The sequence below is a fragment of the Convolutriloba macropyga genome, chromosome 9 (genome assembly GCF_964194025.1).
Source record: "Convolutriloba macropyga chromosome 9, txConMacr16.3, whole genome shotgun sequence".
Taxonomy (NCBI): domain Eukaryota; kingdom Metazoa; phylum Xenacoelomorpha; order Acoela; family Convolutidae; genus Convolutriloba; species Convolutriloba macropyga.
The window spans coordinates 53,363,483-53,380,917 of NC_134476.1; the positions used below are offsets into that span (position 1 = coordinate 53,363,483).

A 17,435-nucleotide genomic window follows, 5' to 3' on the forward strand; every position below is an offset into this window, starting at 1 on the left:
AAGAGATAGATCAACCACCAGTCCTTTAATAGACCACTAGGGATCGATTCGGACTGTCAATTCTATGACACATACGATTTGTAAGGAAAAAGTGCTCAGAGAGCTTAATTCTTCAAAATTGATATTCGAAATCAAAAACTCAAGACTAATACTCAAGAATTAGGGCGTAAAAGTTTGGCACTATTTAGATGCACACTATTGATCTTTAACTAAAATGTTCATAAAATTTAAAGTTCTATAAGTGAGTTCTGAAGTCATTTTTTTGAGTGAGGTAAGTCACGCAATTGGCCTAAAAGCAGAAATGACGTCACGCATACAAATTTCAACTGTAAAGCAATAGAAGTTAGTTCAAAAGTCATTTCCAAGAAGTCAATTCCAAGAAGTCAGGTCGTAAGAATCATCGATGGAGACGACGAATTAAAAAACATAGCAGGAAAGTCCTGACGTACAATTCAATGAATTTTCATTGACTTAACAAACAACTAGACCTAGAACGGACAATGAGTGAATTGGGAAAACCATTTCTAAAAAAAATCAGATGAAAAAAAAAACAAAAAAAAAACAGGAGATCAATATCAAAATGCTGCTAGCGAGAACAAAAAACCACTAGTGAGATATGTAACTTTGATTCTAACAAAAAACTAGGTCCAGAATGAGCTGTGAATGGATTGGGAAAAATATTTAGAAAAAAATCCGATCCAAAAAATCGAAAAAACAGTAAAAATCAGAGTGAAATTGCCGCATGTGAACAAAAAACCACTACCGAGAAACCGAATTTTTGTTCAAACACCGTTTTCTCACTCTACTTTAAATTAGAGCGAAAAAAATTCACGCCGCAAAACCACTCGCTTTTTCGCTCCATTTCCTGTTTCGGCGTGACCAAAATCACTACTCCAATTTGACTTCAAAAATCATGAAAATGTGTGAACAGATCTTTAAAAAAAACAGCGCCCCAATACAATTCAAATTCTTTGAGTTGTAAAAAACCACGATGTCCCAAATAATAGCCGCTATCGCTTAGCGGCTATTAATTAAACATAGCCGGCAGATTGCCGGAATAGCTGCGAAAGAATAGACCTGCGTGCCATATAATAGAGATAGAAACAGATACAGATCTAAATTGAAAAAATCGACGCCGCTCAAAAAAGTAGGTAAAAAATTAAGCGATAAATTAATAAAGCTTGCTAAAATGCATTCCGCAGAAGCCTCTTATTAGGGACCTTTACTGCACATATGAGTTCCTTTGACCTTAAACAAATTCAAATTAAACTTAAGTTTTAAAGTGCAAAAGTCATTTTATTGAGTGAGGTAAGTCACTTGTGATCAAAATCTAATCACGCAAAAAACTTTTGCTAAAGAGAGTGAGAAATGACGTCACGCGCGCAAACGCCGTTAGTGAGAGGAAGAAGTCATTCAGAAAATTTGACTTTTTCAGCTTCGCTGTGTGAACAAATGTAAAACGAAAAAAGAGCGTCAGACGACGAAACAAAAAAAAAACCAAGAGCACCGCAATATAGCTACGCTCAGCTTACAGCTTCGCAGCTATAATAAATGTTGAAGAAGAGTGCTGAAAATGAGCACCAATAATACCCGTTGAGAGGCTGAGGCGGTTATTAACAAGCTGTTGTTCGAAAACAAATGATTTCCTTTTGAGTTCAATTGGAGATGTCCGTGTACGTCACCGGAAACCTTGAGTTTCGCTTAATTTATGAAACCGTATAATAAGAACTAGAAACATCGGTCTCAAATCGATGTGCTTCTTCGTTGCCACCTCGTACTATGTGTTGCTATTCAAACTCACCAGAACATTGGCAACAGCTGTGGGTCCACATGCTGATTCACCAAGCTGACTGACTAACTGTGACTCGGCAACTTCAGGGCTCATGAGAAAGACAGAGTCATCTGTAGCTCCAAGATCTCCTTCACCGAGGTCTGCTAGCACCTGGTCATTAGGTTCATAGCTTTCCCCAGCTCCGTTGACATGGCGACTATCCCCCGTTCTATGTCCATGAGTTCTGTCTCGGCGCCTGGAGTCACTTGAGTCATCATCAGCTGCAGAGGAAACGTTAGCGTCTCTGATGAGATTACCATCTCGCGTTCTGGTGAAGTTAGCCTCAGGTGTGCAATAACTGAACGGCTTGTCTCGATGCAGATAGAAGTCACCTTTATCAAACACCTGAAAGCATCACGCTTAGATTGAGAACTGGTGCAGACATCAGAATTGAATTATTCCAGACTCCTCAACATTGAATAAGGCTTATAACAATAAGAAATTGCCTGGCTGAGCTAAAGGTCAAATCTTAAGAAATTTCCTGGCTATGAGTTTGTATTCTTAAATCAATCCACATTGCAAAAATTCTGTCATGACTTTTCACTGAAACTGACTAAACTAGTTGTTTTCCACAGACAGTGCACCACAAAATATATTGAGGCGCCAACATAATGGCCTACACAAACTAAACATACCCAGTAAATTGTCGGATAATAGCTGCCGTTGACCCCTTTGACGCACATCGTGTCACACGGGATTGAAACAAAAAGGAAAATAGAGAAATTTAAAGTGTTTAAAATTGGAGCCGAGTTTTAGTTAGATTACAGCAATACACTTAATTCTGATTCTAAAGTGAAGGCCATTGAGCTTAATACTAAAGCCAGTTTGTAATCGCTCTAAGAAACTTTGATAACCTAATGCACTATGACTCAATGAACGGGCTCTATTGGTTCAGCCCACATCTTTTGATTCTGTTCCTTTGACCATGACCGTTGCACAATACATTAATTGAATAGATATGAAATCCATTCAGTTGAAAGAGTGAAGGAGTAAGTCCGAAATCAAACATGAAAGTCGGGACTAATGTAAAACCAGAAACAGATTCGAAAGGTAAAACAAATTGAGAACAGCAGGACAAGACAATGAATGGATTGCGAAAAACAATTTACAAAACGAACGCACTGAAACCAGTAACAATCCGAGACAAATGACCACATGTGAACCAAATATACACTAGGAAAAAACTGATCTTTATTCAAACACCATTTACTCATTCTATAATTAATTAGAAATTGCCGCACATGAAATAGCAGAAAGCGAAATTTTATTTCTCACCTTTCTCTCACCCTTTCACAAACACCTTTCTCTCACCCTACTTTAAATTTTTTGTTTCAAAAAGAGCCACTTTGTCTTTCGTGAAAAAGGCGTTCATAGCATGAATCATTGAACAAAAGTTGTCAAATACATTTGACAACTTTTGACATCTTCAATAAAGGTACATTTGACATCTTACATTTGACATCTTCAATAAAGGTAACGAAAAGTCACGAAATAGAGGAAAGTCATTAAACAAATCACGAAGGACAAAAAATTTAATCACGCGATTTCACAAAAAAATCTCACCACTTAGAGTGAAAAATGACATCTCCTAGTTGATTCATCGAAATTCTATGAATCAACAAAAAGCATTTTTGAAGTGATCTTGATGTCATATGGTCGTGAGACAGCCCCAGTGATTGTCAATACCTCAAAAACACAATATGCGTGATTCTGTCAAAAACACGAATAATTCTATGCATCACTCACTCAAAATATTTTTCTCGCTCAGAAAAACTTGATTCACACGTCGATTTTACTCAATTTCTGCTACTTTTTAGTGTACCTCCGGATGGAAGATAGCAAAAACGCTATTTTTGAAAATTTTTTGTACGCTTAAAATTATTTTTATTGCACTCACTTATAAACTTAGCAGGCAGATTGCCGGAAAATAGCCGCCGTTTACGCGCATGATGCACATGGGGATTGAAACAGTTAAAAAAAGATAAATTGACCGATGTTTTTTCTGTTTTTTTTTCAATGTCAAAAAGGTTTCTAATTAGGCGTGCAGCCTCAGCTGGATTCTAAAACTACACTTAAATTCAGCTTAAAAACTGAAAGCCAAAAAGCTCAATACCACTGTCACCTAGCAAACACTACGGAACTTTGATAGCTAATTCTCAATGACTTAATGACCGGGCTTAATCGGTTAATCGGATTGTCCGTCTATTTTGATCTTTTGACTCGTGACTTATGTAACTTATGTACATAAGTTTCATCGTGACTTATGTAAAACGTGACTTGTGTAAAACGAAAAATGTTACTTATGTAAAACGAAAAACGTGATCTGACTTATCGTGACTTATGTGAAAAAATCGTGACTTATGTAAAACCTGACAACCTGACTTATGAAATAAGTCAGGCTATATTGTGGAAGACCTATGAAGTGCTAAACTCCTCTAGTTCCAAAGAAATTGAGAAAAACCGCAAAAAAGACAAACAATTACAGTTATCTCAATTTTCTGTCGAATAATTAAAAAAACTGCTTTATACCTGGGATAATGCAATGACTTGGTAAATTGAAACAGATAATATATAATACAATATATATAATTCAATCCCAATGAAATATATAATTCAACCCCAAAAATTTCAAAAATCCAAATTAGCTTACAATTCAGAACACAATTATACGGTTTCAAAACAGCCTGAACAACACAAACATAGCCTATTGAAACATAGTAAGCAAAAGACCTAAGCTAAAACAAACAAAACGATTGTAAAGCCGCACAGGAACAAAATTTCGCTCAGAAAAAACTGATTGCAGCCACAATTTCCAGCTCTCTGAAAAGCACAGGTATGAACTCCAACTGTGTTCACCACTCAAACGACTCGCGTTTTTTTTCCCACGCGTTTTATTTCCTGCTTAAAAATTCAATCCAATGTAATTGTTATTTCAAAGCTAGCCTAAAAAAATCAACCATAAAACTAAAAAAAACAATAATTCAAACAAATAGCAGCCCTAAAACCTTACAGAATTTTTAAAATATGAAAAAATGCAATTACTGCTTTATGTAACACAAGTGCATTTGAAAAGAACCTTTCTCCTAAGCCATTGAACTCAATGAAATGCTCGCACAACAATAGGCAAGCCATGATAGGCGCACGAACTAATTTCGAAGAAATTTTGATTAACAGCAAGAAATTGGAATTCTAGATTTTCTGTATGATTTCTCAAACACTAATTTACACCGAAAAAATTGTTCAATTGGTATTTCAAAATTCCTGTGAGCTGAGGCGAATTTCAAAATTCCCAATGAATGAAAAAAAAATAATAGGCAAAGAATCGCAAAAACAGTAAAAAACACGCAAAGGAGCTGACACACCCAAAAATTAGCAAACACACGAGATACTTACAGATAAACATCAAAACACTAGTATACTAAAAGCGCAATTATTAAGAACATAAGCACCTAAACGTCGGAAAAATTGCTCTCGAACAACTAGTGAGAGCTCTAATCAATTAGAGCCTGCTTAAGTCGGGGGGGGGGGGGAGGGAGTGAGCCTAAATGGGACTAAGAAGTTCAATAGTCCGACCGAAATAACAACATCAGAGGTTAACATATACCACTATTAAGATTTAAAGTGAAAATGTCTGCCAGTTTTGGCGAACTTTTCAGTTAACTTTTAGTATTAAATTGCCGCCAATTGAGTTCAGCTGCTTGAAATTGTGATTGAGAGAGAGTTTTCGATCACTCAAACCGCAAAAAGTCAAGGGCGTAAAAGCACGCGAAAAGTTTGCATTAAAAAGACACACGTTTACAATAATTGCTTCTCAACGAGAGCAATTAATAACCCATTTGAACTTCTTAGGAAACCCATTCAAATCTTCAGAAAAAACAAGCATCTAAAATTGGGCTTTATGGGTTCATCCCGTTTCTATTTCTGACTTCAATTTTTATACTGACTCTGTTCATTTTGAATTGCTTTGCTGAAAAACTGATGTTCAAAATCACTTTTAGCAGAATGAGAGAAGAGAGAAACTAGCCTAGAGAAGTCAACAAGATTTCACGCAAAAGGTTGAAAAAGCGGCAAAATGAGGTAAAGCGAAACATTTTTTTCGACGAAGTCAAAAAACATAGCAGGACAAGTGCTGACGTACAATTCAAAGAATTTTCATTGACTACACAGAAAACTAGACCTAAAACGGACTATCGATGGATTGGGAAAACATTTTAGAAAAAAATCCGATCCAAAAAATTAAAAAAAAAACAATTAAAATCAAAATGAAATTGCCGCATCTGAACAAAAAAACTACTAGCGAGAAAGCGAAATTTTGTTCAAACACCGTTTTCTCACTCCATTTTAAAATTAGAGCAATAATTTTACGCCGCAAAACCAGTTGCTTTTCCCCTCCACTTCCTGTTTCGGCGTGACCAAAATCACTACTCCAATTTGACTTCAAAAATCATGAAAATGTGTGAACAGATCTTAAAAAAATTTCACAGCTCAGTTTTGCAAAACATCAGCATAAACACAAAAACATTCTTTGCACTCCACAATCAAATTGATTCAAAGAAGACTAAATAAAGACGCACCAATACAATTCAATTTTTTTCAAAATTTGTTAAATCTGAGAGCGCCTAAATAATGGCCAAATGACCAAATGAGGTTAGTCGAAAGTCGCACTCAAAAGCTTTACTTTTTTAAAAAATCAATTAGAAATAAATTTATTAATCCCTGTTAAGATTGTTCCATGAACCGTTCAAGTGTCTCCTCTGACAATAAAGTACAAAGTTTCAAAGCAGTTGTGCTGAGAAAACAAGTCTTACATCGACCAATTTTTACGTTATGGTTCCTCTCAGCACGTTATGCACCTCTAGTTATCGAATACAAGCCACTTGACTGTAAATCTTGCGTTAAAACATTTGCTTGCGATTTGCTAATAATATGCACCCACTAATCTGCAATGGGTACAAACAGTAAAAACCCATCGAATTAAAGAAGGGTGAGTTGTTAGGATTAATCGAAAAAGTGAGAATTACGTTGAAGAACATTTCCGTGAAGTTTTGCAGATCCCAGTCTCTCTCTTTGGAGTATTGCTTGTTGTCTGTCTGTTCGACCTCTGAATTTTCAAACACCAATTCCTCCTCCCCATTCCCACTCACTCCTCCAACTGCTCCCTGGGCTGCTGCCTCAGTCTGAAAACATATCTATCACACTTCGGAGTCAAAATTTGTTTCCACTCCAGTCCACATAGTAGACCTATTGTTCATACTGGCGAACAATTCAAATGGCTTGGCGACTTTCTTTTTAAAAATCAAGTAAAGAAATTTCATACACGATCACTCTACAAAATTTGAGAAGAAACAATTCGCAAAATCAACACTGACTGGGATATATAATTTGCTATACTTTTCTTCGATACCTAAACTTAAAATTAGATACATAACTTTAACTTAGGTACAAACAAAAACTTCGAATTTCAATTATCAGCAATTAATGAAAAACTTGAGCTGCTGCTCCTATTCATTTTGGAAAATATAACTTTGCCTCTCTCGAATGACAGGCGGGTGAAAAATTATTCGACCACGCCGGAATTCTAACCACTGACCTCCTGATCCCTAACCAAATGCACTGCCCACTCGGTTATCAGGCCCTTATTTTTGCTATTCTGCAACCAACTTTATATTAGCAACAAGATGTACTTCGAAGTGAGAGCAATAGAGATCACTCAAAAATGAAGAACGAAAGCGTGGAAAAGTCACTTGAGGAGTCAAAGAATATTCTAGAAAAGCGCAAAAACGATCAAGCAAAAAATTTGCATAAAAAAGACCAACAGATTTCCATTAATTTCTATGAACTTCGTTCAGTAGCAAAAAATCAGCTTTTCTAGTGGAAATTTGAAGACATCGAACAAAAATGCAATCTTGTGAGCAGTTTCGGAGCTCCTATTTTGCTTTTGTCATAGCTTGGCCACCAGTTTTGCGCTGGAGCCCAAATGGAAAAATTGAATCAAATAAAGATATGCGTTTGTCGCTTTCAGGCTCAACTCACATTATTCTTTCACTGTTCATTTTAAAAAATTAGAATTTTCTAGAAGTTTCGACTAATTCAGAGATAATTCCGAAGTTCCTATGAAAGTTTCGAAATTAATTTTGAAGTTTATCATATGCGGTGTTCAGGAAAAAACACTGCTTTCTGGGATTCCAACTCAGAGCCAATTGAACCCTAGAGTGGTAATAGCAAGAACTGATTTTATGAATTTTTACTATGGGCAATGTTTTTAATTTTCCATACTTATAAGCCAATCAGAGGCTGCAGGCTTGGTATTCTCCTCAGTGATCTTTTAGCAACAAAACATATTTAAGAATGAGAGCAATTGAGATCACGCAGAAATGAAAATTCGAGCGTGAACGTCACGTGAACGCGAAGAATGAACTCGAACAAAAGCCAAAAACCGGTCAAGCGAAAACTTTTTAAAAGACGCTCAGGTATAACAATTGCTTCAGACTTCATTCCAAAGCAATTAGAAACAAAAACTTAGGTACTTTTTTCAACTTCAAACGAGCCAAATAACTCCAACAAAATCAGCTTGAGATAAAATAATCTTTATTGTCCAAGTCGTAGCGCATCAATTTCTGATAAGTATTTCAAACGCTTTTTTACCAACTGGTTCTCATGTTGAACTTGAACATCAAACTTGAACTATCAGCATGACTCATAAAATTGAGTTGCTACGCTTATTCATTTAGGGAGAATTTTACTAAGCCTCTGAGAATCACTTTAAACATCAGCTCATCTAGCAGAAAATAACATTAAATTAGGCAATTATGGGGCAGTTTCGAAGCTTCTACTTTTTGGTGTCAAAGCTTGGCCACAAGTTTTGCACTGTAGTCTAAATAAAAAATTTGAATCAACTAAAGATATGCGTTAGTCGCATTCAAGCTCGACTCAAAGATTTTTTTCATTGCTTTGAGTTATTCGAAGTTTAGCAGTAGCGGTAGCAGGGAGTGATTTCATGACATTTTTCTGCGTGCATTAAGTTTCCATACTGATCAGCCAATCAAAATCTGCAAACTTGCTATTTCCATTAGTGTTCTTCTGGCTTTGAGCCACCAATCAAAGACTCGGATCTCTTGTCTCTTGGTCAACTCCGTTTTTATGACCCCAGCTTCAAAATTTTGCGTTGTTATATAGCACATTACTATGCAAGCAAATAGCACGTGCGCCCGGGGAATTACATACCCACTAAACTGAGGGCCCAAACTGAGACTAGATTCTCATTCCTTGCATTCGCACATGTTGTTTGCCAATGATTTACTATACATTCCCTCCTATTTGAGATGTTCAATATTATGTAAGAAAATCAGACCAAGAACGTCCCATAGCAAATCTTTATGAAACGTACCTGCGATAGAGATGTTACTGCACTTGCACCATTCGCATTTGGCATAATATTGATAGCACCAGCTGTTACACCTGCAATGCTGCTAGAAGCAGTCTCATTACTCAATAGACCACTGTTTGATGCCCTCGAGCGATGCTCACATCTCAGTCTATCCCGCCTGTCTGTTTGCGATGGCCTGTATCTTGATTCTGTTTCAGTAAAGTAGCTTCCTGCGCTAAAATTTGTGATCAATTACACCACCAAATCGAAAGAACGAGGAAAATAGCACCTCTAACAAATTTCTCGAGACTACAAAAATCCAGCGAAATTTTGAATATATCCGTCAAAATGCTCAACATTGGGCACAGACAAGACTACTGATCAACAAAAATTAACTACACAACAACGCGAAACGAGAAAAAATAAAGTTGATTTCCAATTTTATCTTAAAGCAGTACATCAGAATCCACTCGACGCCATAGAGTTCACAAGTCTCCGTGTGTCAAGTCTTGAATTTTTCAATTCTTTCGCATTTTTATCTCTTCTGAACAACTCAATGCTAACCAAATCACAGATTTTCATTAACAAATCATGGAAAGGATAACGCTGAACAATTAGAATATCCTCTTGATAGATTTTATCTAAATAGACCATTGCGATTAAAATGAGATTAAAATTGGGGGAAAAGAAATGGATCTATATTAAATCGTTCCAATGCTCACAACTTAAGTATACTTGACGTTAGATTTTTCTTGTATGGCACCAGTTTTAGTGCACTTATCATTTGACTTTTAGCATTAAATTGCCGCCAATTGAGTTCAGCTGCTTGAAATTGTTAATGAGAGAGAACTTCACGCAAAACCAAGAAAGTGAAGTGCATAAAAGTCACTCGAAAAGTAAAAAAGATCAAGCCAAAGAGTCAATCAGAAACGACTCGAAGAGTCGAGCAATAAAAACTTTCAATTAACCTTACTGAATTCAGAAACTTCAGAAAAAACAAACATTGCAAAATATAGTTGCAAAAGACCAATTTTTAGTTAAAAATGTGGGTTGTTGGCGAAGCTAGGTGGGGGGGCATTGTTAGCGAGGGTAGGTAGGTGAGGAGGGGATGTACGTAGGTGAGGGGGGCAGGTAGCTGGTAGCAGGCACGTAAAATCAGCAGTTCCTAATTACATTATAGATTAAGCTACTGATAAAGTCCAATGTTCAAACAGAAATCAACAATCAAAAATTTAGCCGGCAAGTTGCGGCAAAAAAGCCGTTGACATTCACCCCCTTGACGCATGTTGGGATTGAAACAGAAAACAAGAAATGGAAACTGACAGAATTTTTCCAAGTGTTCCTCTTTGGTGAGTAAATTCTGCATATCTGGTTAGGTTTTAAAATTACACTTAATTCAGCTACTGAACTGAGCACTATTAAGCTCAATACTCATGCCAACTAGAAATCACTTCAATGAACTTTGATAACCTAATGCATTATGACTTAATGACCGGTCTTCATATTTTTATCCCCGTTTCTTTTGATTTTGCTCTTTTGACTTCGACCGTATTCACAACATTACGTAATTCAATGAGTGAAAGAATTTAAAATCCATCCATTCCGTTGAAACAGTGGGTGTAAGTCAGACGTCAAAATTGAATATTGTGACATGTAAAAAAAAGAGCGAACTAAAAAACATAGAAGGACAAGTCCTGACGCACAATTCATTGAACTTTCATTGACTAAACAAAAAACTAGACCTAGAACGGACTGAGTGAATTTGGAAAACCCTTTTTAAAATAACCAGATAAAAAAGAAAATCAATGTCAAAATGTCGTGTGTGGACAAATACCACCAGCTAGAAAAAGAAATTTCGTTGAAACAAAAAACTAGTACTAGAATGAATTATGAATGGATTGGGAAAACCATTTCAAAAAATCTAATCCAAAAAATTGAAAAAAAATTAAAAACTGCAAAGAAATTGCCGTAAGTGAACAAAAAAACCACCAGCAAGAAAGCCAATTTTTGTTCAAACTCCGTTTTCTCACTACTTTAGATTTAGAGCAAACAAACATGGCAATACAGTTGAAGAAGACCAATTTTGTTAGGAATGTGGGTTGTTGACGAAGCTAGATGGGGGGCATTGTTAGCGAGGGTAGGTAGGTGGGGGCGTAGGTAGGTGGGGAGGGGGTGTACATAGGTGAGGGGGGCAGGTAGCTGGGGGAGTAGGTAGGTGGGCAAGGGGAGGCAGAAAGTACGGGGGTAGTTATGCGGGATAGGTATAGGGTGTAGGAGGGAAGGGGCAGGTGGGGATAGGCGAGTAGGTCAGATAAATAAGAGGCACTAAGGGTATCAAAAGTTTTCGAAGTGACCTTTTCACCTTGGATATTACCAGGAGTTCCAAATAACTATTTATTACAAAGGAGGCTACTGTTAATATCATAACATCAGCAGTTCCTAATTATTCTACATTATAGACTAAGCTACTGATAAAGTCCAATGTTCGAACAGAAGTCAACAATCAAAAATATAGCCAGCAAGTTGCGGGAAAAAAACCGTTGACCCCTTTGACTCATATTGGGATTGAAACAGAAAATAAGAAATGGAAACTGACAGAATTTTTCCAAGTGTCCAAGTGTTCCTCTTTGGTGAGTAAATTCTGCATATTTGGTTAGGTTTCAAAATTACACTTAATTCAGCTACTGAACTGAGCGCTATTAAGCTCAATACTAATGCCAACTAGAAATCACTTCAATGAACTTTGATAACCTAATGCATTATGACCGGTCTTCATATTTTTATCCCCGTTTCTTCTGATTTTGCTCTTTTGACTTCGACCTTTTTCACAACATTACGTAATTCAATGAGTGAAAGAATTTTAAATCCATCCATTCCGTTGAAACAGTGGGTGTAAGTCAGACGTCAAAATTGAATATTGTGACTTATGTAAAAAAAAGAGCGAATTAAAAAACATAGAAGGACAAGCCCTGACGTACAATTCATTGAACTTTCATTGACTAAACAAAAAACTAGACCTAGAACGGACTGAGTGAATTTGGAAAACCATTTTTAAAATAACCAGATAAAAAAGAAAATCAATGTCAAAATGTCGCGTGTGGACAAAAACCACCAGCTAAAAAAGAAATTTCGTTGAAACAAAAAACTAGTACTAGAATGAATTATGAATGGATTGGGAAAACCATTTCAAAAAATCTAATCCAAAAAATTGAAAAAACATTAAAAATTGCAGTGAAATTGCCGTAAGTGAACAAAAAAACCACCAGCAAGAAAGCCAATTTTTGTTCAAACTCCGTTTTCTCACTACTTTAGATTTAGAGCAAACAAACATGGCAATACAGTTGAAGAAGACCAATTTTGTTAGGAATGTGGGTTGTTGACGAAGCTAGATGGGGGGCATTGTTAGCGAGGGTAGGTAGGTGGGGGCGTAGGTAGGTGGGGAGGGGGTGTACATAGGTGAGGGGGGCAGGTAGCTGGGGGAGTAGGTAGGTGGGCAAGGGGAGGCAGAAAGTACGGGGGTAGTTATGCGGGATAGGTATAGGGTGTAGGAGGGAAGGGGCAGGTGGGGATAGGCGAGTAGGTCAGATAAATAAGAGGCACTAAGGGTATCAAAAGTTTTCGAAGTGACCTTTTCACCTTGGATATTACCAGGAGTTCCAAATAACTATTTATTACAAAGGAGGCTACTGTTAATATCATAACATCAGCAGTTCCTAATTATTCTACATTATAGACTAAGCTACTGATAAAGTCCAATGTTCGAACAGAAGTCAACAATCAAAAATATAGCCAGCAAGTTGCGGGAAAAAAACCGTTGACCCCTTTGACTCATATTGGGATTGAAACAGAAAATAAGAAATAGAAACTGACAGAATTTTTCCAAGTGTCCAAGTGTTCCTCTTTGGTGAGTAAATTCTGCATATTTGGTTAGGTTTCAAAATTACACTTAATTCAGCTACTGAACTGAGCGCTATTAAGCTCAATACTAATGCCAACTAGAAATCACTTCAATGAACTTTGATAACCTAATGCATTATGACTTAATGACCAGGCTTCATATTTTTATCCCGTTTCTTTTGATTTTGCTCTTTTGGCTTCGACCGTATTCACAACATTACGTAATTCAATGACTGAAAGAATTTAAAATCGATCCATTCCGTTGAAACAGTGAGTGTAAGTCAGAAGTCAAAAGTGAATATTGTGACTAATGTAAAAAAAAGAAGAGCGAATTAAAAATCATAGCCGGAGAAGTCCTGACGTACAATTCGAAGAATTTTCATTGACTAAACAAAAAACTAGACCGAGAACGGACTATGAGTGAATTGGGAAAACCATTTCCTAAAAAAATCAGATCAAAATAAAAAAAAATCAATGTCAAAATGCCGCATTTGGACAAAAAAAACCACTAGCGAAAAACGAAAAATTTGTTGAAACAAAAAAACTAGGACTACAATGAACTATGAATGGATTGGGAAAATTATTTAGAGAAAATCTGCTCAAAAAAAACGAAAAAACTGGAAATCGACTTGATAATGCCGCATGTGAACAAAAAAACCACCAGCGAGAAAGCGAATTTTTGTTCAAACACCGTTTTCTCCTACTTTAGATATAGAGCCGGAAAACCAGTCGCTTTTTCGCTCCACTTCCTGCTTCGGCGTGACCAAAATCACTACTCCAATTTGACTACGAAAATCATGAAAATGTGAGAGCAGATCTTAAAAAACAGACAGCACCTCAATACAATTCAAATTCTTTGAATTGTGAAAAAAGGAGAGCAACTAAATAATAGCCGTTTGAGAGGCTGACGGCGGCTAATAATAGAACTATGAGAGCACCTCTCGCTGTTTCAGAGTGACCTCTCAAAACATAGCACGGATTTTTGCCTGATCTTATGAAGTACCTGTCAGTGTTGGGAATGATATTCTCCAACTCCATCTCTTCATGATCACTGAGCTCTGACTCGCCAAACTCAACAGATCTCTCGGCCGGAGGCGTGTTCTGTCGTCTAGGTCTGGCAGAGAACGTCAATTCTGGCTCCCTCTCTCCCGAGTTTTGCTCTTGTTCCTAAATACGTGAATAGTTATATCAAAATGATCAAATGTTCATTTTTGAACATATTATTATTATAATGAGTCATCATCTCTAAATTGTCAAAAACGTAACCGACTAACGTCGGGTGATTGCTTTCAAACCGAGAGTGGTGAGCTAGGGTGGGGCGCAAGTGTGCTGGGCTACTGATTGAACGAGGTAGAGTGGGGTGATGGGGTGGAGGCCAAGAGGAGGAAGGGGTGGTGTGAGGAAATGGGCGGGGAGGGGGTGGGTCAAACTCTAAAAACCACTCTTCCTTCACATCATGAATTTGTATCTCAAACTGCTTCGCTGAATCACAATTAGATACATAAAGACTATTGAGCCGTAACGGCCTTCCCTGTTGCTCTCATTTTTGAGGACGAAAAGTCAAAGCGTTAGACCAAAAACCGGCCAAACGAAAAATCTCACCGCAGAACTAAAACAATTGCTACAAATTTCGTTTGAAAGCAATCAACCAGCTGCAAAACATAGCCGGCAGATTGCCGGAAAAAAGCAACGATAGAAGCTTGGGGCCTTCCATGGAAGTGAAACAACTAAAGATAAAGGATTGACTACCAGTCCTTCGATAGACTACTAGACTTTTTGGGTTAGATTCGGACTGTCATTTTAAACAGACATACGTTCTATAAGGAAAATTCCCTAATAGAGCTTCTTCAAAATTAATATTCGAAATCAAAAACTCCACTGGATTGGGGGACTGATGTGGTGGCGGTTGTTGGGTGGGGGTGTGGGATCAATTTCTAAAAACCGCCCTTCACACCATTAGTATAAGTCTCCCAAACAGTTTCTGTTGATCGCATACTTGAAGAATAATGGAATGGACTGAACTTAATGCAAACTGGGAGCAACCTCTTTATCCCGTTTCTGAAGACGAAAGTCAAATGGGTCAGACAAAAAATCGGCCAAGCGAAAAATTGCATAAAAGAGACAAACAGGATTAATATATTTGCTACAAATTGATTTTGAGAGCAAATAACTAAGATTTAATACAAATCGCCTGTTAAGTCATTTATGATAAAAAAAACATTATTACTATAGCTCATTGTTAATGAGGATCAGAGATGATGACATTAAGCCACATAACAGCAGCTGGAGTGCGGCATCAACGAGAGAGAGAGAGAGAGAGAGAGAGAGAGAGAGAGATAGATACGAGAGAGAGAGAGATAGTGAGAGAGATAAACGTGAACGAGAAATGGAAGGACAAAAAACCCTAACCAACACACGGAGAGAAAGAGATAGGAATATTGTCTATGATGGGATTCGACTCTGCAACTTCTAGTTTTCTAGCCTCGTTAGGAAAAAAATCATAAGAAATTTTAGTCTCTGGAGTTCTTTCAGGTAACCCATCTCCAAGACTGAAAAAGTTTTGTTGGCCAGTAATAGTCGTTAAATTGAGAGAAGGACATATATTAAAAAATTTTGGAAACAATTGTAAATTTTAACAAATTCTCGCTAAAATTCAAGATATTTAAAGCTTAAGAACTATTTCATTGTCCCAAGAAACTATACAGTATCCCTGTTTCAAGCCTGAAATAGTTTCACTGGCTCATACAGATCCATACACTTGGTACATGATAAAAATTTTCCGAAAATTCGAAAATTTTAAATTTTAACAAAAAATTACTGGAATTGGAGTCATACAAAAAACTGCTCAACATTCCATTAACTGTAGAAAATATGTAGCAGTTTATAATCAAGCTTTGGCGGAGGTCCTAGGGCCCCTGTTGAGGCGAAGGAAAAATTCCAAAACGTGAAATTGCAAAAATTTCAAAAAATTGCTTAAAATCTAGATATTAAATTCTTGAAAAACGTACCATTAGATCTATTAACTATACAGTAACATATTATCAGGCAAAGTTCAAGGAATTCCAGAAAGTATTTCAAGGGAGTTCCGCGTCGCTTGAGGCTAGAAAAACCTAAAAAATGACCAAAATTTCATGAAACTTTAAAAAATTACAAGATTTACATAAGTGCTAAAACTTGTGATAAGTGCTAAAAGTGATATTAAAAAGATGAAAATTGATCCATGAGCAACAAAAATTTTTCTGTAACTTATTATCAAACCCTGACGGAGATTTTCCGACCATTGAGGCTCGAAAAACCTGAATGACTATGTCAAAAAACTGAATAAAAATGGCAAAAGTTTAAAAAATGCTAAAAAATGTTAAAATCTTGCAAGCCATTCGATTACATCTGGAATTTATACATTAACCTATCATCAAAACCTAGCGGAGATTCCTTGGATCTTGAGGCTGAAAAACACAAAAAACGACATAAAAATTTAAAACTTGAGAATGCTTGTTTTATCAAAAAATTGCAAAATTTTGAGACATTAAAAAGTTGAAAAACTATTCCATGGCCAATAGAAGTTTGTCAGGAACTTATTATCAAACCACTAAGGAGGTTTTCTGGCACCTGGGTATGGAAACACCTGAATAAGGAAAAAAATGTTTAAAAAATTTGAAAAAATTGCACGTTTTGTCAAAAAATTGCTAAAATTCGTGATGTTAAAATTTTGAAACCATTCCACTACTAGAAACTACCACTAGAAAATTGCACGTTTTGTCAAAAAAAGGCAAAAACTTGTGATGTTTAAAAGTTGAAACCATACCACTAAAACTAGAAACTATGCAGTAACCTATTATAAAACCCTAGAGGAGGTCAGAAAAATAGTAAAAAACAATCAAAATTCGGCAAAAAATTGCTCGAATTTAGTTAATTGTCCTCAACTTTTAAAAAAAAACTATAAAGAAAGACCACTAAACCTGCTAAAAGAACTAGTTTAAGCCACACAACTCAGCAGATGCTATAAAAAAGAAGAATACAAGAAATGCTACAAAATCCTTAAAACAAGCAAAGTGGTAAAATAGATTAGGAGTAAACAAAAATGCAAAATGTTGGCTTCAGATCGTTAACATCCTTTCAAACACACTATTACGAGTCTATATAATTGTGAAAAACATTGAATTAATTGAAAAACTTTGATTAAAAATTGGAAAACTAAAAATTATTCTTTGAAAAAAGCAAACGTGACCAAAAAATGTCGCTGGCTTAGCATTCACATCTACTTCTCTCAGTATACAAACTGGATTTTTACGATACGTACAAAAAACACTCTCTTCTCTGCTTTTCTATTTGTTCATCCGT

At 36.4% G+C, this 17,435-nt stretch overlaps 1 protein-coding gene across 1 annotated transcript in view; it reads right to left on the minus strand.

Moving 5' to 3' along the window:
• The window catches only part of LOC142345853 (uncharacterized), a 116,135-nt gene that overhangs the window by 59,415 nt on the left and 39,285 nt on the right, over positions 1-17,435 (minus strand). Inside the window, exons 8-11 of the mRNA XM_075398266.1 lie at positions 14,098-14,261; positions 9,219-9,432; positions 6,853-7,008; positions 1,802-2,176 (exon numbers count right to left, since the gene is read on the minus strand). Of these exons, the coding sequence (XP_075254381.1) occupies positions 1,802-2,176; positions 6,853-7,008; positions 9,219-9,432; positions 14,098-14,261 (909 nt within the window). The remainder of the gene's footprint in view (positions 1-1,801; positions 2,177-6,852; positions 7,009-9,218; positions 9,433-14,097; positions 14,262-17,435) is intronic.